General features: G+C 42.8%; 2 protein-coding genes across 2 annotated transcripts; both read left to right on the top strand.

Annotated features, from left to right (window-relative positions):
• The first annotated feature begins 236 nt into the window (after positions 1-236).
• Positions 237-8,675, top strand: nek2 (NIMA-related kinase 2). The gene is made up of 9 exons (XM_041865809.2): positions 237-599; positions 1,063-1,280; positions 3,695-3,935; positions 4,791-4,873; positions 4,966-5,092; positions 5,330-5,561; positions 5,868-5,922; positions 6,120-6,196; positions 6,702-8,675. The coding sequence occupies exons 1-9, from the start codon at positions 504-506 to the stop codon at positions 6,911-6,913; spliced, it is 1,341 nt and encodes a 446-aa protein (XP_041721743.1). The 5' UTR covers positions 237-503; the 3' UTR covers positions 6,914-8,675.
• Positions 8,676-11,996: 3,321 nt separating this feature from the next.
• slc30a1a (solute carrier family 30 member 1a) lies at positions 11,997-20,507 on the top strand. The gene is made up of 2 exons (XM_041864903.2): positions 11,997-12,923; positions 17,804-20,507. Exons 1-2 carry the CDS (start codon positions 12,332-12,334, stop codon positions 18,727-18,729), a joined length of 1,518 nt encoding a protein of 505 aa, XP_041720837.2. The 5' UTR covers positions 11,997-12,331; the 3' UTR covers positions 18,730-20,507.
• The last annotated feature ends 386 nt before the right edge of the window (positions 20,508-20,893 follow it).

The raw sequence follows: 20,893 nt of genomic DNA, 5'->3' as shown, positions 1-20,893 counted from the left end.
TATGCTAATCTATTTCCCACGCAATCGTACTGTCTTTGATAGAACGTTTCCGTCACTGAGGTATAAAAAGAACGGTTCCCGTCGGCAAAATATTTATTCCCCTTTAAACACCCGCGCCAAATCTCGCGGGTTTCAGATGCTTAGCAACCGGCAGCTTGTGTCTTCATTATAGCCAATCAGAATATCCTATATGTAGTAGGCGGACCAATCACATTGAAGAATTCAGCCACCAATTTGAAACCAGCGTCAGCAATCCTTGCTTGTGGTATCAAAACAGAACACGTTGTTTTGACAAGTAGTTAGCTAGCTTATCAATACGTTATCGAAGAGATATAGCCAGCATCTACTAACGTTATTTCAACAAAGAAAACGTCCAGAATAGTCGTCATTGCGAGAGCACACGTTTTTGCTCTCCTTCGCTAACCAGCTGCTTTAGCTACCTTGCATTGCAACCTTTGGATTTAGCTAACTAGTTAGATACAAGTAACGTTCGCTACGACAAAATGCCATCTCGTGTTGAGGATTATGAGGTGTTGTATACCATAGGGTCAGGATCTTACGGCAAATGTCAGAAAATACGGAGGAAATCTGATGCGAAGGTAAGTGTTTCGCTGTTTAAGGTGTTGTTCGACCAACGTTAGCTAGCTGTTTGCGTTGCATGCTCTGATTGCCACCTGGCAAGGTAACCAGAGCCCATGCGTAACGTTTGCCACTGGGGGGTGCTCTTGAGACGAGACAAACGGTGTCCCCTAAGTGGACAGACATTTTTTTCAGAAATGACCTCATTGGACATAAAGCGGGGAACAAAGCCAGACCTCCCCACACCCGCAAAACTAAAGCATTTGCCATGTTTGTCTAAAACGGTGAAGATCTGTATAGTTTCATGATATGGCAGGTGTCATACTGCTAACATTTAGCTAAGCCAGAATTTGACGTAAAACAAACAAGTAGCTAGCAAATAGCCTACACTAACTATGTATATATTTTAAATGTTTCCTAAAATCAACAAGCATTGGCCAATCAATACATGTTTAGTTCTGTTGTGTCTGGGTTTCGTCATAGATTCTAGTTTGGAAGGAGTTGGACTACGGCACAATGGCTGAGAGCGAGAAGCAGATGCTGGTGTCAGAGGTCAATCTCCTGCGTGAACTGAAGCATCCAAACATTGTGAGATATTATGACCGCATCATTGACCGGACCAACACCACACTGTACATCGTTATGGAGCATTGTGAAGGCGGCGACCTCTCCAGCCTCATCACCAGATGCATCAAAGAAAGGTGTGTGTTTTGTGCTGTCGTATTTACCTTGGTTCCCTTGTCCGTCCATCATGTATACATCTATCTGATGGCCTTCCACTCTGACACCTAGGTAGAGAACTGCGACAGTGCAACACCCTTTGTGGGTTTTGAACCTGGGTCTGCCAGCCTGTAGGAAAACTCTTGAGGGTTGGCATGACTGAAAATAATAATACATCAAATGTAGTTACCTTCTCCTTTTTATTAAGTACATTTGGTGTACATTTGGCATGTTCAAAGTTGCAGTATTGGTTGATAACTTATTGTTTGGATGCTTCAGTTCATGCAGGAGCTTCTCTGCACATTTACGTTTTAGTCATTTAGCAGATGCTCTTATCCAGAGCGACTTACAGTTAGTGAGTGCATACATTTTAATACTGGCCCCCCGTGGGAAACGAACCCACAACCCTGGCGTTGCAAGCGCCATGCTCTACCAACTGAGCTACACGGGGCACCTTAGCACACATGCACTCACTCATGCACACAGACATACAGTGCATTCGGAAAGTATTCAGACCCCTTTTTCCGAATTTTGTTACGTTATAGCCTTATTCTAAAATTGATTACATTTTTCCTTCATCAATCTACACACAATACCCCATAATGACAGTGAAAACAGGCATTAGACATTTTTGAGAATGTATTACAAACACAAAAACATACCTTATTTACATGAGTATTCAGAACATTTGCTATGAGACTTGAAATTGAGCTCAGGTACATCCTGTTTCCATTGATTATCCTTGAGATGTTTATACAACTTGATTGGAGTACACCTGTGGTAAATTCAATTGATTGGACATGATTTGGAAAGGCACACACCTATCTAGATAAGGTCCCACAGTTGACAGGGCATGTCAGAGCATAAACCATGAGGTTGAAGGAATTGTCCGTAGAGCTCCGAGACAGGATTGTGTCGAGGCACAGATCTGGGGAAGGGTACCAAAAAATGCCTGCAGCATTGAAGGTCCCCAAGAACACAGTGGCCTCCATCATTCTTAAATGGAAGAAGTTTGTAACCACCAAGACTCTTCCTAGAACTGGCCTGCCCGGCTAAACTGAGCAATCGAGGGAGAAGGGCCTTGGTCAGGGAGGTGCCCAAGAACCCGATGGTTACTCTGACAGAGCTCCAGAGTTCCTCTGTGGAGATGGGAGAACATTCCAGAAGGACAACCATCTCTGCAGCACTCCACCAATCAGGCCTTTATGGTAGAGTGGCCAGACAGAAGCCACGCCTCAGTAAAAGGCAAATGATAGCCTGCTTGGAGTTTGCCAAAAGGCACCTAAAGGACTCTGACCATGAGAAACAAGATTCTCTGGTCTGATGAAACCAAGATTGAACTCTTTGGCCTGAATGCCAAGTGTCAGGTCTGGAGGAAACCTGGCACCATCCCTACGGTGAAGCATGGTGGTGGCAGCATCATGCTGTGGGGATGTTTTTCAGTGGCAGGGACTGGGAGACTAGTCAGGATTCAGGGAAAGATTAATGGAGCAATGTACAGAGAGATCCAGAGCACTCAGGACCTCAGACTGGGGCAAAGGTTTACCCTCCAACAGGACAATGACCTAAGCACACAGCCAACACAACGCAGTAGTGGCTTCGGGACAAGTCTCTGAATGTCCTTGAGTGGCCCAGCCAGAGCCCGGACATGAACCCAATCGAACATCTCTGGAGAGACCTGAAAATAGCTGTGCAGCAACGCTCTCCATCCAACCTGACAGAGCTTGAGAGAATCTGCAGAGAAGAATGGGAGAAACTCCCCAAATACAGGTGTGCCAAGCTTGTAGCGGCGTACCCAAGAAGACTCGGCTGTAATCGCTGCCAAAGGTGGTTCAACGAAGTACCCCCTAAAAAATAAAAATACATAAATACATATTATTTTTTAAAGTACTGTGTAAAGGGTCTGAATACTTATGTAAATGTAACATTTCTAAAAGCCTGTTTTTGCTTTGTCATTATGGGGTATTGTGTGTAGATTGATGAGTGGGGAAAAAACAATTGAATCCATTTTAGAATAAGGCTGTAACGTAACAAAATGTGGAAGAAGTCAAGGGGTCTGAATACTTTCCTGTAGCACTGTACAGACACACACATCACAACTGCTGCTACCAGACACTTATTATACTGCTCAGTTTATACACTGCCCCCCATCCCCCCCTTCCCAAATACACGTCTAAATATTGGACTATACATTGTGCCTTCCTGTATTATACTGATGCTAAAAGGTTTATTCTACTGAGCCATTTACTTTATGTTTGTATTATCTTTTTATTATTTCTTATTGTTGCGTTGTCAAGAAGGAACCTGCAAGTAAGCATTTCGTTGGATGGTGCATATCATGCGTATCTCTTACAGGCGACTAGTAAAACGTGTATGTTGTATTCCTGGTGTCCAGGCGTTACTTGGAGGAGGAATTCATCATGCGAGTCATGGCACAGCTCACTCTTGCCCTGAAGGACTGCCATCGCCGGAGCGATGGTGGGGCCACAGTGCTGCACAGAGATCTTAAGCCCGCCAATATCTTCCTGGATGTCAAGCAGAATGTCAAGCTTGGCGACTTTGGTCTTGCACGAATCCTGAACCATGATACCAGTTTCGCTAAGACTTTCGTCGGGACCCCATACTACATGTCTCCTGTGAGTCCAAAGCAAAGGCAATCATACAATTGTGAATCCTTCTATACACCGAGTCGCTATTCATGTCATAAACAAGTAGCCACATGAATGGCCACCGTGGGGGAAAACTGCAGTTCGCCATCTGCGCCCTTTCAACATAGCCTAGATTTACTATGTTTTTTGGGAGGGGGGGGGGTTCTCAAACGCTTACAATGTTTTGATTATTGCTTGAACAGTTGGTGAGATTATATTTGTTTGTGATCTTAAAATATCTATTTTTGATGCAGTAGTTCGCTAGAACAGTGGTTTCCAACCCGGGGTACTAGGACCCTGGGGGTACTTGGCCTATTCACAAGGGGTACTAGAGAAGACTCATGAGACCAAAGGCTTACTGATAAAATTCACATGAGGGGGTACTTCAGGGTTACTCCGGGCAGAGCAAAATGTACTTGATGGTACAGTAACAGAAAAAGGTTGGGAACCACTGAGCTAGAATGCTAATGCTCATTGATGTAGGTTGTGGCAAAGTTAGCCAAAGGGAATTTTTACTGATTGAAGTGTTTAAGTATAATGCAGTTGATTGGCGACAATGACAAACATTATATTAAGCAGGACATTCATACGAGCCTTACAATCCAATTTATAATCCAAAAGTTATGTGAAATGCACTCATAAGCAACATGTCAATAGAGGCTTATTTTGCTGGCGGTCTACGAGTACTCCATGGTGTTTCCCGATGGGGAAATAGTCAATACCGACTCGAACTATGATTATGGTTTTAAAAGTAGATACTATTTTTTTCATAATGATTTTAGAGAGAAATGCTCAGGTTGTCTAATCAGTCAGTCCATGTGTGGACACTTTCATATTTTCCAGGAACAAATGAATCGCATGTCCTACAATGAGAAATCGGATATTTGGTCCCTGGGGTGCTTGTTGTACGAACTCTGTGCCTTATCGTGAGTTACCTTGCCTGTCATTATATTCTTACTCAATATCCCCCAGTCAATGCATTAGATTAGAGTCTGAAGAATGCGTTTCTTCCATGTAGGCCTCCTTTCACGGCTTATAACCAAAAAGAGCTGGCAGAGAAGATCCGAGAGGGAAAGTTTAGGAGAATCCCCTACCGGTATTCAGAGGAGCTGAATACACTCCTGTCCAGAATGCTCCATTTAAAGGTTTGGAATATGTTTCACAGCACCGATAATCTCCATATAGAGTTCAGGGCATCTTGTGAGCAACTCCTCACTGCTGCACTTCTGTTGAGGTGATGATTGATTGTTTGTCTGAATCTCCAAGCACATAATTATGCTCAATATACAATTTCAACGTCAAGAGATTTGAATCCCTTTCTCTCTGTTCTACTGAATCTGCCAGTTTGCTTTGTTGATTTGACTGTTGTGCCTCGTTGCCAGGACTACCTGAGGCCCTCAGTTGAGTCCATTCTCCAGAGCAGCCTGTTGGTGGACCTGGTCGCCGATGAGCAGAGGCGGGCGCAGGCAAGACACCGGAGGAGGTCGGCCGATCCAGAGAAACCAAAGCCTGCAGAGTCTTCAACCACTCCTACCATTGCAGTACTGAGGCTGAAGGAGCGGGTGCTATGGCACAGGGAGAAGGCCCTGAAGGAGCGCGAGGAGAGGCTCGAGCGTGAGTGTTGTTTGCCCTTATCAGGGTTGGGCTCAATTCTGTCCATTTCAATGAATGTCCTGAATTGAAAATGTATTCAACCCCAACCCTGGTCCCTATAATGTCCTAGTCACAGACGAGACCATCTAGTGTTGGAACAAGCATGTTTTTTGGGTCAGTGTTGCTGGGTGTGGATTGCTGAAATGATTGCTTGTAAAGGAAGTCAATGTGTCACTGGCTATGCTACCGAGTACACAGACTGAATTGTTTGTAACCTGAGGGATGATTAATTTAACTCTGGTGAATGTGTTTCCATTCCTCCTACAGAGCGGGAGCAGGAGCTTTGTGTTCGTGAGAGACTATCAAATGAGAAGCTTGCCAGGTAAAACGGAGCTCCCTTGGATCACTTAATTTACTTGAAATGCAGCAAACTGCTGTTTAATGTCACATTAGACTAAATCCTAGGGCTAAATGCTACTTTTGCTTCCTGCTTTGGTGTTATAATCTCATTGCTTACTATAAAACTGCAAGCGGGTATAATCCATTTTGACTCCCAACAATGTTTTCTTTTTGTTTCAGAGCGGAGAGTTTGTTGAAGAGCTACAACTTGGTGAAACAGCAGAAGGCCCTGCCACCGCTCTCTTCCAATGAAATGGGTATGGGAGTCAAGCGAAGGCCTCTGGACCCCCTGAACATAGAGAAGAACTGAGCATTGCATTGTGTTCACTTCTGTAATTGGGGGATTTTTAACGTTTTACTGTATTTTAGTCTATTTAGACATTTTAACCTTGTAAATGTTTGTTTTTTTACTTCAATAAAACCTGCAACAAACATGGGGTGGGAACCAGGAGGTAAATGAGGGATACTTGTTTTGCTTCTTAATTGAAGTTCAACAATATAATATACGGTAGCCATGGGGTAACTGTGTTTTCAAATGAAATAAAAGGGGGAAACACATTTGATTTAGATAAGTGTCTCATCAAGTTATCTCCAATTTCAGTGTTTTTTTCCCCTCTGGATAAATTACAAACTTGAACATTTCTGGGTAGTCTGACAAATCACAGAGGCATCCTACAAAGGAGGGTTTATCTGAAATATTTTTTGTAGAGTTCAATAAAACGTATTCCACATTTGTAACTCTTTGCCGTCTTGGCCCCTTAGATGAGGGAGAGGAGAACGTCTCCCCTGGAAAGAAGGTCCATTTTGCCGGAGAAAGCAAAGAGAACCAGAGGCCCGATCAGAAGCAGAGTGTGAAGAGCCAGGAGCTGAGGCTGAAGAAGAGGCTGCAGGCAGCCAACATGCGGGCCCAGACCCTGGGGGAGGTGGCGAGGCACTACCAGCTGAAGAGCTGGCAGATCCTAGGCATCCGCTAGCCCCCAAAGCGTCTGCTGCATAGGGCCTGACTATCAGTGTCATGTGGATGGATGACTAGATAGTTGTCTTAGGTGTGTCCCAGAAGTTGCAGGCTCTGCTTTAGTGTTCCTGACTAACATTAGAGAGTTTCAGAGCTATTGAAGCTAGCGATCCATACCCTTTAGAGAAAATATGTAGCTTTAATTTATTTGTATTATGGTGAGTGATTTGTACTGTTGTAAAATTGCCAAATTTTGGATGCCAGATATCTGTTTTTAGTGGTGTTTGTGTTTTTTCAACCTTAACATTTCAAATGTCTTGTTGATACACAGAATTGCACTGAAGTTATGATTTGTGAATGTGATTTATAACCACTATGTACATACTGTATGGTGGCATTAAATATATTTAAAGGGCAATGTTAGTACGTTATCTGAAGATGTATAAATAGATGTACACTCCCACATACACTTCTCTTCTGGAAATATGTAAATGTTTTGCAAATATGATATTGGGATGGGTTGGCAAACTTTGAGGCTGTTGTTTTCTGTTAAAAACAGGCACTGGTGACCTTCAACAAATGTCTGTTTGGGCAGGTCCACTTTCTGTTTAACTGTCAACTGATTGACCTTTGTCCTTAATGCTTTATTGTTCCTTTGCCCTTGAATTGTCTCCTATTCATCTAAAATTGGCATCATGTACTTTATTTTGGTTTTGGCAGTATAAAAATATATAATAATGTATGCACTCACTAACTGTAAGTCGCTCTGGATAAGAGTGTCTGTTAAATGACTCAAAAAAAATATATAGTGAATCCTGTGAATGTGTGAGGGCCTAGCATTAAAAGTTGTTCAAGCTATTGAAGTAATTGCCAGGACATTTTACCTCTCAAAGATGTTTGAACAGATGGTTAAATAATACGTCGATTTTCATTTATACCGATAGTCTAGTTGGCCAAGTCTTTTCAGTTTGTAAGTGCTTGACAAGCAAGTAGTCTAACCTAATGTATTTTGGATGGATACCATTTTGTTACCACACAGAAATAAGATTAGGGAGATGCTACACGCTATCCTAAGGAATGACGAGTCAGAATATTGGATGAGTTCCCAGTTCATTCCAAACGATGACGTTGATACGTTTGCATTACGCAATGTGGCTACATAGCAACGCTGGGCTCCGGTCACGTGAAACGGGTGTAAAAATTGACCAACCAAATTCGACTTTATCTCTAACAACCAATAGCAAAAGACCAGGGCGTTCCTCTAGTTATGCGTAGAAAGTGGAAACTTAAGCAGCTCGGGTGCAAAGTTCTATGCTGCGTTCACATCATGTCTGAAATTCAGAACCTCCGAGTTAAAATGAACAAGTTATTTGCGTAGAGCTTCCTATTGGTTGATTGTGATACTTGCCAAGTGGTAAACTTTGAATAATTTTTCTACAACAAGCAAGTCAAACATTTCTGAGTTTCCGACATGACAGGAACGTGGCATTACTTTCTGACAACTGATTGACCTTTGTCCTTGCTTTATTGTTCCTTTGCCCTTGAATTGTCTCTTATTCATCTGAAATTGACATCATGTACTTTATTTTGGTTGCATGATGAAGTTCAACTCTTGGTATGCATGTTTCTAAACTTCATTTACATTTTTGATTACATTTTTCACATAAGCAGTTTGCATATACATTTGGCCATGTAAATTATGTGGGAACATAACGTAGTGAATGTCCTCTTGTAAACATTAAAGGCAGATGTAATCAGAGTGATTACTGTCGCAGAATGTAGATCTACATTATCTATTTTTCTAAATGAAAGGTTTCTGTTACATGCATTGATCTCCATTCACACCTCGTAAAGAGTTTATCTGGTGATTGACTGACTTAGTTTCACTTGAAACAATGGAAAGGGAAACAAAATGTACAGCCCGGTGACGTAGGTCGGCTACTGAAGATCCAAAGGGTTGTAGTTATCAGTATCTCCCACGTGAGGGCCTAGCTCTAGATGCATTGAAAGTTATTCAATCTACTGAAGTATTGCCAGGACATTTTACCTATCAAAGATGTTTGAACAGATGGCGAAAGAATACGTCGATTTTTATTTAGACCTATGGTCTAGTTGGACTAGTCTTCTTTTCAGTTTGGTGCTTGACTAGTAGTCTAACTTAATGTATTTTTGGATTGATACCATTTTGTTACCACTCAGAAATAAGACAAGGGGGCCGTGTGGAGATGCTACACACTATCCTAAAAAATGACGAGTCAGAATTTTGGATGAGTTCGCAGTTCATTCCAAACGATGACGTTGAAACGTTTGCATTACGCAGCGTGGCTACATAGCAACGCTGGGCTCCGCCCACGTGAAACGGTTGTAAAAATTGACCAACCAAATTCTACTTTGTCTCTAACAACCAATAGCAAAAGACCAGGGCGTGCCTCTCGTTCCTCTCGTTATGTGTGGAAAGTTGAACACACCGACTGTGTTTTTGCGCAAAATAGTATGCAGCATCATCTAGATATGTGTGCAACAAAAGTTCAACATTCACCTTCTGCCACCATTTCTGTCAACCCGTTTACGCATACAGTTTGACGCATACGTTCGATAAATCCAAAGTATGCACCACACAGAACGCACTACAACTGCCTCTGCAACGCAATGCTGCAAGGCAAACGCCGCGTTCCATTGTTGTACCAAAACGTATGCACAGTCGGTCGAAGCAGCTCGGGTGCAAAGTTCCATGCTGCGTTCACATCATGTCTGAAATTCAGAACCTCCGAGTTAAAATGAACATACGTTATTTGCGTAGGGCTTCCTATTGGTTGACTGTGATACTTCCCAAATGGTAAACTCTGTATAATCAAACATTTCTGAGTTTCCGACATGATAGGAACGTGGCATTACTTTCTGTTGAACTGACAACTGATTGACCTTTGTCCTTGCTTTATTGTTCCTTTGCCCTTGAATTGTCTTATTCATCTAAAATTGGCATCATGTACTTTATTTTGGTTGCATGATGAAGTTTCTAAACTTAATTCACATTTTTGATTACATTTTCACATAAGCATGTGGGAACATACCATATAGTGCGTCCCCTGTAGCTCAGTTGGTAGAACATGGCGCCTGCAACGCCAGGGTTGTGGGTTCGTTTCCCACGGTGCCAGTATGAAAATGTATGCACTCACTAACTGTAAATCGCTCTGGATAAGAGCGTCTGCTAAATGACAAAAAAATGGAAAGGGAAACATTTTTACAGCCCGATGACGTAGATCGGCTACTGTAGATCCAAAGGGTTGTAGTTATCAGTATCTCCCACATGAGGTCATCATTTCTCCTTATATTTTCCCTTCATGTTGGAAAGGTTGAAAGCTGGTTCGAAAGTGGCTTAGGAGAAATCTGCAGGTCAAGAGCCTCCACCAAACTGAATCATGTGAGTGTGTGAGGGCCTAGCCATTTTGTGTGAGGGACACCATTTTGTATACATCTGGCCCTTCATTGGACACTGTGTTAACAAACCTCCAAACGAGCTTCAATGCCATACAACAATCCTTCAGTAGCCTTCAACTGCTCTTAAACACTAGTAAAACTAAATGCATGCTTTTCAATCGAACGCTGCTGGCACCCGCCCACCCGACTAGAATCACCACTCTCGACGGGTCTGACCTAGAGTATGTGGACAACTACAAATACCTAGGTGTCTGGTTAGACTGTAAACTCAACTTCCAGACTCACATAAAGAATCTCCAATCCAAAGTTAAATCTAGAATCGGCTTCCTATTTCGCAACAAAGCCTCCTTCACTCATGCTGCCAAACATGCCCTCGTAAAACTGACTATCCTACCGATCCTTGACTTCGGCGATGTCATTTACAAAATAGCCTCCAACACTCTACTCAGCAAATTGGATGTAGTCTATCACAGTGCCATCCGTTTTGTCTCCAAAGCCCCATACACTAGCCACCACTGTGACCTGTACGCTCTTGTTGGCTGGTCCTCACTACATGTTCGTCGTCAAACCCACTGGCTCCAGGCCATCTATAAATCACTGCTAGGCAAATCCCCGCCTTATCTTAGCTCATTGGTCACCATAGCAGCACCCACCCGTAGTCTGCGCTCCAGCAGGTATATCTCACTGGTCATTCCCAAAGCCAACACCTCCTTTGGCCGCCATTCCTTCCAGTTCTCTGCTGCCAATGACTGGAACGAATTGCAAAAATCTCTGAAGCTGGAGACTCTTATCTCCCCTCAATAACTTTAAGCATCAGTTGTCAGAGCACCTTACCGATCACTGCACCTGTACACAGCCCATCTGAAATTAGCCCACCCAACTACCTCATCCCTATATTGTTATTTATTTTGCTCTTTTGCACCCCAGTATCTCTATTTGCACATAATCTCTTGCACATCTAGCATTCCAGTGTTAATACTATTGTAATTATTCTGCACTATAGCCTATTTATTGCCTTACCTCCATAACTTGCTACATTTGCACACACTGTATATATATTTTCTGTTGTATTTCTGACTTTATGTTTTTTTACCCCATATGTAACTCTGTGTTGTTTTTATTGCACTACTTTGCTTTATCTTGGCCAGGTCGCAGTTGTAAATGAGAACCTGTTCTCAACTGGCTTACCTGGTTAAATAAAGGTGAAATAAAAAATAAAAAAAATAAAAATAGCCCTAGATGCATTGAAAGTTATTCAATCTACTGAAGTATTGCCAGGACATTTTACCTCTCAAAGATGTTTGAACAGATGGCGAAAGAATACGTCGATTTTTATTGAGACCTACAGTCTAGTTGGACTAGTCTTCTTTTCAGTTTGGTGATTGACAAGTAGTCTAACGTAATGTATTTCGGATGGATACCATTTTGTTACCACGCAGAAATAAGACAAGCGGATCGTGTGCCGATGCTACACACCATCCTAAAAAATGATGAGTCAGAAATGTTTGCATTACGCAACGTGGCTACATAGCAACGATGAGCTCCGTCCACGTGAAATGGATGTACAAAGTGACCAACCAAATTCTACTTTATCCCTAACAACCAATAGCAAAAGACCAGGGCGTGCCTCTCATTCGCCTTATTTCGTGTGGAAACTTTACCGGCTCGGGTGCAAAGTTTCAGCCGTCTGCAAATCGAAGTCTACGGTCAACGTTTCTGGAATATGCTCTTTTAATTTTCCCAATTGACTGCTTTTTAGGGACCATCATCGGTCTTAGCTGTATCTGGAATTGGACTCGGTTGTAATCGTACGATAATGACGAATTGTTAGCGAGCGTATAAATATTTACAAGACGTGGTGGAATCCCATCATATGCCTATCGATTGGCTCGCATGTTGTAGCTAACGTTACAGCTAGTATACCATCACCGTACGTGCATATCGTAAGCTAGCTAGCTAGTTAACGCTATCTAAATAAACAAGTGATCAGCGGAGAGAAATGGCTTGTGAGCCTAATCGTGTGCGGCTAATATGTATGCTTTCATTGACTTTTGGCTTTTTTATCGTGGAGGTTGTCGTCAGTCGGATCACTGCATCTTTAGCAATGCTTTCGGACTCCTTTCATATGCTATCGGATGTCATAGCGCTGTTTGTGGCTTTGGTGGCTGTGCGCTTCGCTCAGAAAACACAATCGACAAATAAAAACACCTTCGGATGGATCCGGGCTGAGGTGATGGGGGCTCTGGTCAACGCAGTGTTCCTCACAGCTCTCTGTTTCACCATCATCTTGGAGGCCGTCGAGCGATTCACCAACCCACATGAAATCGAGAAACCCCATGTAGTCATCGGTGTGGGGGCTGCCGGGCTACTGGTCAACCTCCTCGGGCTGTGCTTGTTCCGTGGACACGCAGGTGGTGGACACGGGCACTCCCACGGAGGAGGAGGCCATTCTCATGGAAATAAGAAAAACAAGAGGGGTAAACTATGCAAGTCAGAAAGACCGAATGGATCATCAGGGGAGGAGACCAACAACCTGGTAGGAAGCCACAACAGCCCCCCTAATGGCGTGAACACCGAGAGACGTAGACATGGTAAGCTATGTCATTCATTTGTCTATTATATTAGCTATACTGTCAACATACTGTAGCTACTGTACTTGGCTAGCTACAATCGTCACACCTTAACTGAGAATATGACCCTCCGGCGCCCCATAATACTGCGTTGTTTTTCACCTCGGGTTCATTGTACTACTATGAAGACAACGAACGCTTCATTATGATATCAGATATGAAATATAACCCCGCAAGTATGTCTCTTGTTTTATGTGGTTTCATCGAATTAAAATAATATATTTTATTGGGGAGAGGGGGTAGACCGAACACACACTCACATAATCTCACAGACAGGGAATTTATGAAAATAACTGAAACTTCTCTGGGACTTTGCTGACAAAATTATGTAGGCCATAGGGCCTACTCAAGATGGAGCGATCTTTAGTCCAAACTAAGCCATCTCTGTGGTGTTCTTGTTAAGGGCAATTCCGTTGTAACGGAACTGCGCTGAGACTCACTTAAATGCATGCCAAACAAAAACCATAAGATTTTTTGAGAACCACGGATAATCGCTATTGGTTTTTCTGATAGTCTCGCTACATGGCAAAAAAATCAGCTATGCCAACTGCCACTCACCGCCTGAGTCAGGAGCACTGCACAATGCCGAGGAATGTCTAGCAGGGAGCAGCAGCGCGCAAGCTCATTCTCCAACAGAAAGGTGAAGTATTGAGAAATAGATGAGTTGACAGTGTCCAAAATCGAACTCCTGTTGCAAATATTCGTTTAGTTAATTCACCAATAATAAGGGTCGTGTGGAGTTGTTTAGAGATGCTTCCTGACAGCAAAAAAAATAAATACAATATACAGATCATGGAAATTGACTAAAAATAATAGTTTCATAAGCATCCCTGATCACAAATCATGAAATTAGGTGGAACCATTTGCATTGAATAGATGTTATTTTATATTATCAAACTAACGGCAGTGCCTATATGATGTCCTTCCATACAGGCCTGACATGCTGGAGTGATGCTTCTTTGTAAATGTTGTTGATCAGTAGGTTAATATAAGTCCCAAATGGAGGTTCGAATATGCATTCACATGTATTGTGAGTAGGCCTATGCCATCTTAATTTACCCAGTTTATCAAGAGATTTGCCATTTTTAAAAAAGTATTACTATTAAGTTATGTAGTTAGAATGGTAAAAACAGTCAAATGTATTGTTTGATTTTAAAATTAATGCGTACATGGCTGTCTCTGGGAAATTCTGTCATCAAAATATTAAAATGTAATGATATTGAATATTGGCTCCAAATTAAGATTCAACGTTGTTTGCAGAATGAATGGGGTGTCAGCTATGACATGACATCTTGAGTAAAATAAATTATAATCTATTAAGGTTATTGAAGAGGATTTACACCCGGTAACAGAATTTCATCATGGGTCCCTGATCTGTACTACACAGAAATGCATAATTGTGGATATGAATGTCATTCTCTTCATGGTGATGTATCCTAAATAGGTACACAAAGGTATAAATATGCAATATCCTCCTTTGCATATTTGGGTATTATTCTACATACTGGCTATTATTTTAATGAGCTCCGTCACTAAACAAGACCAAATTTGGTTGGACTGGACCAAATCTGAACCAACCATAGACGTTTGTTTCACAAGAGTTGACATTAAAGTACAGCACAGAACAGTAGTGATCAGTACAGTAGAGTTCACTGCAGTACAATCGAGTACAGTAGAGTATAGTTCAGTACAGTCAATTATAGTGTACTCAACTCGAGTGTACTCTACTGTGTACTGTACTGAATTTTACTCTACTTCTCTTTACTGTATTGTACTATACGCTTTGATGTATTCAATGTACTCTACGGTGCTCTACTGTAATGTAATGTACTGTACCAATCATGGATGTCCATGTTTGGGCCAAATGGAGGCCGGTCCAGATATCTATGGGTGTTGAAATCAAGGCCAGGGCGGACTGACCAAATTTCAGCTGAACATAAGCCTAACAGTATGCCAGTGGAAGGGAGGACAGTAGTTGTTGACCCAAGTGTGGTTTGTGACTACTATGATTTCCCATTGTAGCCAATAACATTTCAGAAATTCTGTTACTGATTTTGGTAACAATTAAGTTTTAATCACTTCATAATTCATAAACAAAATTAATATCTAACTAATTGATAGGTCTACCTTGTTACTTCTGAACTTTCATTATCCTCCCTCATGAGGGAGAGAAATTAGAAGACATCTTGAAGATATGTAGGTTTAAGGTAACGGAATTAAGGCACAAGGTAATAATTCTTAAACTAACAAAAGGCAGAAAAGTTTGCAGGGGTGTGTACTTCAACATTATTTTGTTTTGTTGTGTTTCTAATACCTTAAGACTTTTTCTGGTAGATGTTGTCTAACCCCCTTTCCATCTGTTTGACAAGATATCAAAGCCTATTCATACTTTTTAGGATGGGAAAATAATTGTAAAAAATTTAGTGTGTATGTATATATATATATATATATATGTATATATATGTGTGTGTGTCGTAATAAAAAATAAAAAAAAATAGACTCTTAGCTTTCATTTGACACCCAATTTGACATGCTCCTATGGACTTCACATGTTGGTGCTCATGGGTCCTTTCACATGGAAATTACCTTAACCCTTTCATATTTTTGCCTTTGAGGAGAGACATTCAACACAACTGCCCTGTTGATCAAGATACCAGTCTCACATGGTCTTGGCTGGGCTGGTGTGTATCTCCTGGCTTGGGCATCATCGGTATCATCTGTTGCCTTGGAAGCTGTAGGAGCCCTTTTACAAGACCAGTCAAAGAGTCGTGTGGGCAGCATCATGATGAAATCCAGCCAGTCGCTTTCAGTTTTGAACAGGAACCGGGACAGGGCTATTATATTCATTGTAATATTCATAAACTTCAGCGACTGGTATCAGCAGTGACTTGATACTGAACAATGTGGCCCATGACTGCGTCCATATTGCACACCCCATGTTGAAGTACCTTTAGCAGAGGCAATGAGAGTGCAAGACAGATTCTTGTAATTCAAGTAACTCATTCATTATTTGTACCACTTTAGGAGACAATTATTTTTGATGTCATGTCATCATATAGGCAATAACTGGATAAAAATGCCTCTTAGCTTGTCTGTAAAATAACTAATGCTTCCTAAACCTGTGTGCCCTTCATGCTCACTGTAACATAAGTTTGTTTCGAGGTGATCTTTCTTATCTGAAGAATCTAGCCCCCGGTCAGCCTGCAGACGTGTTACATCAAGGGTGTCAAACTCATTCCACAGAGTGACTGCAGGTTTTAGTTTTTCCTTTCAGTTAAGACCTAGACAACCAGGTGAGGGGATTTCCTTACTAATTAGTGACCTTATTTCATCAATCAAATACAAGAGGTGGAGCGAAAACACGCAGACACTCAGCCCTCTGTGGAATGAGTTTGACACGTGTTTTACATGGTGGCGGACAAGTCATGACTTGTTACAAAACCAAACTGGTGGGAGTCCTGCCATCCTGATTTGGTCACTCCAACTGAATTGGGTAAATTAAGGAATGTTTGAACTCTTACACATTCAAATCGTGACCTTTTATGAAGACACTTGATCTCTATTGTCACTACTGGTGCTGCTACACCCATAACAGGAAGTTGGCTTCTTTCACAAAACCCACATTTTTATACGCCATTTTCTTTCTGTTTATTCACTGTCACAGGCCTTCAGTGATTCATGTCACCTATTGTTTTATCATATTAACAGGATATCATGGTATCATTAGAATCACCAATAATGTGGACAGAAGTGTTTTAAAAGTGTGGGCCAAAATTGACGGTGGGTTATCGTTTCTACAGTGCTCTCTGTTTCTGGTGATCCTCCAGTTTCAGGTGAAACATATTTTGAACATCTCCTTGCTAATACTAAGGGCTGCCCTTTGCCTTTCTTCCTATTGGGACAGAAACTAGTAAAACCAGGAGACTGTACGTTTCTGCCCCTACCCTGGGCCTGTCAGGCTCTGCCAGTTTCAATAAATTCAGCCCATTTCAACCTTCTCCATGCACTGGTCGCTGCCACCCGGCCATACATCACCGAAGGCAGTGACTGACACCCAGACCATTAGGCCCTGATAAATTACCCCTACGTCACTGTGTGCCGGGACAGAGGCTATTAGCCTAGCACTGGTTCTGGTGCCACTGGCCATTATGTAACTATGAGCCGTAGCGTAGTGCTAGGCCGCCACACTTGTCTGCAGACGCTAATTGAATTTCCTCAAGGTGTTAAGCAGGGGAGTCGGTTGTGGTTGGTTAATTTACTAGCTTCTACCACCACACCGGTTGGAGTTCATGTCTAGAACTGCAACTGGAGGCCTGCCTCAGGTGATGCACTACGCCTACATTCTTTCCCACGACAAAGTAAATGGGTTTCATGTCTAACATGACGTAGCTTCCTATCAAGGTGTTTATCGCCTGGGGCAGCCGTAACTTACGGTACATCAACCATGTCCTCCAAAAACCCTGACGCAGTCATCAATCATTATGGTTTGTTTGGGTCAGTAGTTGGACAAGGCAGCTGATAAATTGCAGCTGGACGCGTGAGTCATTCACGATTATATATTCCAGTCATTCCTCGTCTCTGTAAAAATCTCAATTTTCTTTCCTCCATCCCTTGGAAGAGTCCCAACCCCTACCACTTTCTCTGACATTCCTCCTTCTGTCCTCTCAAATATGTGGGCTCTGTTAAAATGCTTTAAAAATGCATCCTTCCTACCTTCCATCTGAATTGGCTGTCACTGGGGATGGTGGCCACTTTACTTTCACCTATCTAATCACTTATAGGTCGATGCTTATCTCAAGGAAACTTCTTTAACCCCTCGTCTCTCTGTCTTCTTCCTTCAGAGATCATTTGTAACGACAGTGAGATGCAGATGAACGGCAGCGCTCCCTACGAGGAGCTGGACTACAGCCACGACGAGGCCTCGCTCAACATGCGCGGTGTCTTCCTGCATGTGCTGGGCGACGCCCTGGGCTCAGTCATCGTGGTGGTCAACGCCCTCATCTTCACCTTCGTATGGCGGCCGTGCCCGCCTGGCGAGACCTGCTTCAACCCCTGCATCGACAGCCACTCCACCGACCTGAGCGATAACGGCAACAGTTCTAGCTTTCAGCGGACCATGGTGGGGCCGTGCTGGGTGCTCTACCTGGACCCCACGCTGTGCGTCATCATGGTGGGTATCCTGCTCTACACCACCTACCCGCTGCTCAAAGAGTCTGCGCTGATCCTCCTGCAGACGGTGCCCAAGCAGATCGACATGCACCGCCTCAATGAGCGGCTGCTTTTGCTGGATGGCGTGCTGGCCATCCACGAACTGCACATCTGGCAGCTGGCGGGCTCGCGCATCATCGCCACGGCGCACATAAAGTGTCACGACCCCACGTCCTACATGGACGTGGCCAAGCGCATCAAGGACTTCTTCCATGACGAGGGCATCCACGCCACCACCATCCAGCCCGAGTTCGTTACCATCAACTCCGAGTCAAGCGCCTCCCTCTGCGAGCTCTCCTGCCGGACGCAGTGCGCACCCAAGCTGTGTTGTGGCGCTGCTGACAAGCCGGGCGTGGCTGGTGCTGGTCCGGTGGGCGCAGAGATGATCCTGAGCGGCGAGGGGAACGCGCTGGCGGCCTCGGCCATGGAGGTAATCAGCGAGACCCCAGAGGGCGCAGACGGAGCTGTAGTCCTGGAGCAGGCGGCCGCTGCAGTTGTCCAGGTGGTCCCTCAGCCAGAGCCCGAGGTCATCACCCGAGAGGTGGAGTCTTCTCTGTGAGAGAGACCAGACTAGAGACGGTCAGAGGCGGAGGGATAGAATCACCAATAATGTGGACAGAAGTGTTTTAAAAGTGTGGGCCAAAATTGACGGTGGGTTATCGTTTCTACAGTGCTCTCTGTTTCTGGAGACGGGTTGAAAAATGGCTCCACCGCTGCGCTCTGGTTCGAAGACACCCTCTGTTCTGAGCCCCTAACCCTCCCACTGCCTACCCCCTTCTACGGTCTACACCTCGCTACCTTTACCTCCTCACATCTGACCCCTCACCCCTGATCTACTCTCTGAGCGTCAGAGAGAGCAGCACAGTGATGATGCGTGACTTCACCTCTCACCCAGGCTGGGGGCTCGGCCTGGTCTGGCCTGCTGCATATGTGCCCTACCCCTCGTTAGCACCATGTTGTGATGTGTGACATCCCCTCCCTCCATGGTGTCTCTGTGCCAAAGCTTTTCAATGCAGGACAGAAGGGACAAGGGGAGACTCCAACAAGGACAAAGAGCAAATACGACATATGCAAGGCAAGCACACCTTTCTACTCCGCAGGTTTTTTTGTCGATCTCTGGACCTTTCATTGATGTATTATTACGTTTTTTTGGATAGGCTTTGAACATCTCTATTTTCTTAGCCTCGGGCACCCAATGGAAAATGATTAAATTACAACAACAAAAATATTTATATATTTAAGTTTAGTAATGATCTATTATTTCTCTCTTTAAATGCTTTTATAATATTTACTTTGGATGATGGATTACATTTTTTGCAATTGTTCTGTCACTTGAATATTTGACAAACCATCTATGCTGTAGACTTGTTTTTGAAATTGTGCATTTTACTTTTAATGATTTATTTCTCAGACTTTTTTCTGGCCTGACTCTGTTTTAATGGCTGTTGTTAGTTGAATGCAGATGCTGTGTAAAAACCCTCACACCTCACCTTTATTTCAAACTGATTTGAAATGGCACTGAGTACAGTTCAAGTAAGTACTGTAGGTTAGCCTATCTTGTATTGGCAAACTCCGACAAACATTCATTCAACAACAACAAATCGGCCTTGCAAGCCAGGGGGTCTATCACTGAAATAAAATGTGTACTACAAAATGTCGACAACAATATTGTTTTAAATCTATGCTGGAGGGCATTCAGATGGGTTGTTGAAATTCATACTACTATTCCTCATAAAGTGTTGAGGAAGAGACCTAGTCAAAATCCATGCTGAACGTTTTTAGTTTCCAGAGTCCTCCTGCTGCAACTTTGCATGACCAAAATGAAGTGTGTTATTTGAATCACAGAGCTGCAAAACAGTAGCCTACTTCCTTGTTTTCTCAGATAGCGAGAATAACTTTATTGAAATGTCACTTAGGCCTAAGCTTTTCCTTCCTTTGTAGTGAATGGGTTTGTTAGGCTTCATGTGCCGATTTACAGTAATCTTAGTGGCCTTTTTAATGCAAGGAAATCTGATCATTCCTCATCCAGCATCATTTATTATGATCAACATCACAAAGATATCATTTATATGATGATTCAAGGATGCATTTCAGATTTCCACTCTAAGTAAATGTGTATGCAGTATAGAAGCATTGTATTGGGAAATGTATTTTGACACGTTCCTTTTGTTTTGAAAATGTCTGGTTACTATTATTCTGTGTCTTTGAGCCTCGAGCTCTATGTGCAAATTGAGTTGTTGTTTTTTGGATTTTAGATATATGATGTGTATTTGATATATTACAGTACCTGTTGAAATGTGTCATTGTGAAAATTAAACATGCCTGTTTGGTACAGTTGTTAAGCTGTTCTGTGTTAGTCTTTTTACATACAGTTTCTTTGGACATTAGGTCTACACTTCATCCATACAAACTCAGTGAACATCTGCAATGATACTGATCCATCAGACTGGTCTAGAAGTACATGTCAATGTGAAATATTTCACTATGACTATTAAAGCCACTTGATGGCCTTAGAAAATACATTTAACCATACTGCTTCTTAGCCATTTCAAATGCCATCTTCTACAATAAATCTACATTGAAAGTGAATCTACAGTACATTTGAAAGGGAATCTACTTTTGAAAGGGAACAAATGCCGTCAGTTAGCGTACAGATCCAGGCAGGGCAGTATGCCATATTAGCCCCTGGCCTAGCTCTGTATCCCCTGGTCTAGCTCTGTATC

This window comes from Coregonus clupeaformis, chromosome 36 (assembly GCF_020615455.1).
Source record: "Coregonus clupeaformis isolate EN_2021a chromosome 36, ASM2061545v1, whole genome shotgun sequence".
NCBI lineage: Eukaryota > Metazoa > Chordata > Actinopteri > Salmoniformes > Salmonidae > Coregonus > Coregonus clupeaformis.
The sequence above is the reverse complement of the archived record's forward strand: the minus strand, read 5'-3'. Positions and strand labels throughout refer to the sequence as shown.

Coding starts and splice junctions, on each gene's coding strand:
- nek2 (XM_041865809.2), top strand. CDS start 504: ATGCCATCTCGTGTTGAGGATTATGAGGTGTTGTATACCATAGGGTCA. Junction 3,936..4,790: donor CCCCATACTACATGTCTCCT/GTGAGTCCAAAG, acceptor CATATTTTCCAG/GAACAAATGAATCGCATGTC. Junction 4,874..4,965: donor TACGAACTCTGTGCCTTATC/GTGAGTTACCTT, acceptor TCTTCCATGTAG/GCCTCCTTTCACGGCTTATA.
- slc30a1a (XM_041864903.2), top strand. CDS start 12,332: ATGGCTTGTGAGCCTAATCGTGTGCGGCTAATATGTATGCTTTCATTG. Junction 12,924..17,803: donor CACCGAGAGACGTAGACATG/GTAAGCTATGTC, acceptor TTCTTCCTTCAG/AGATCATTTGTAACGACAGT.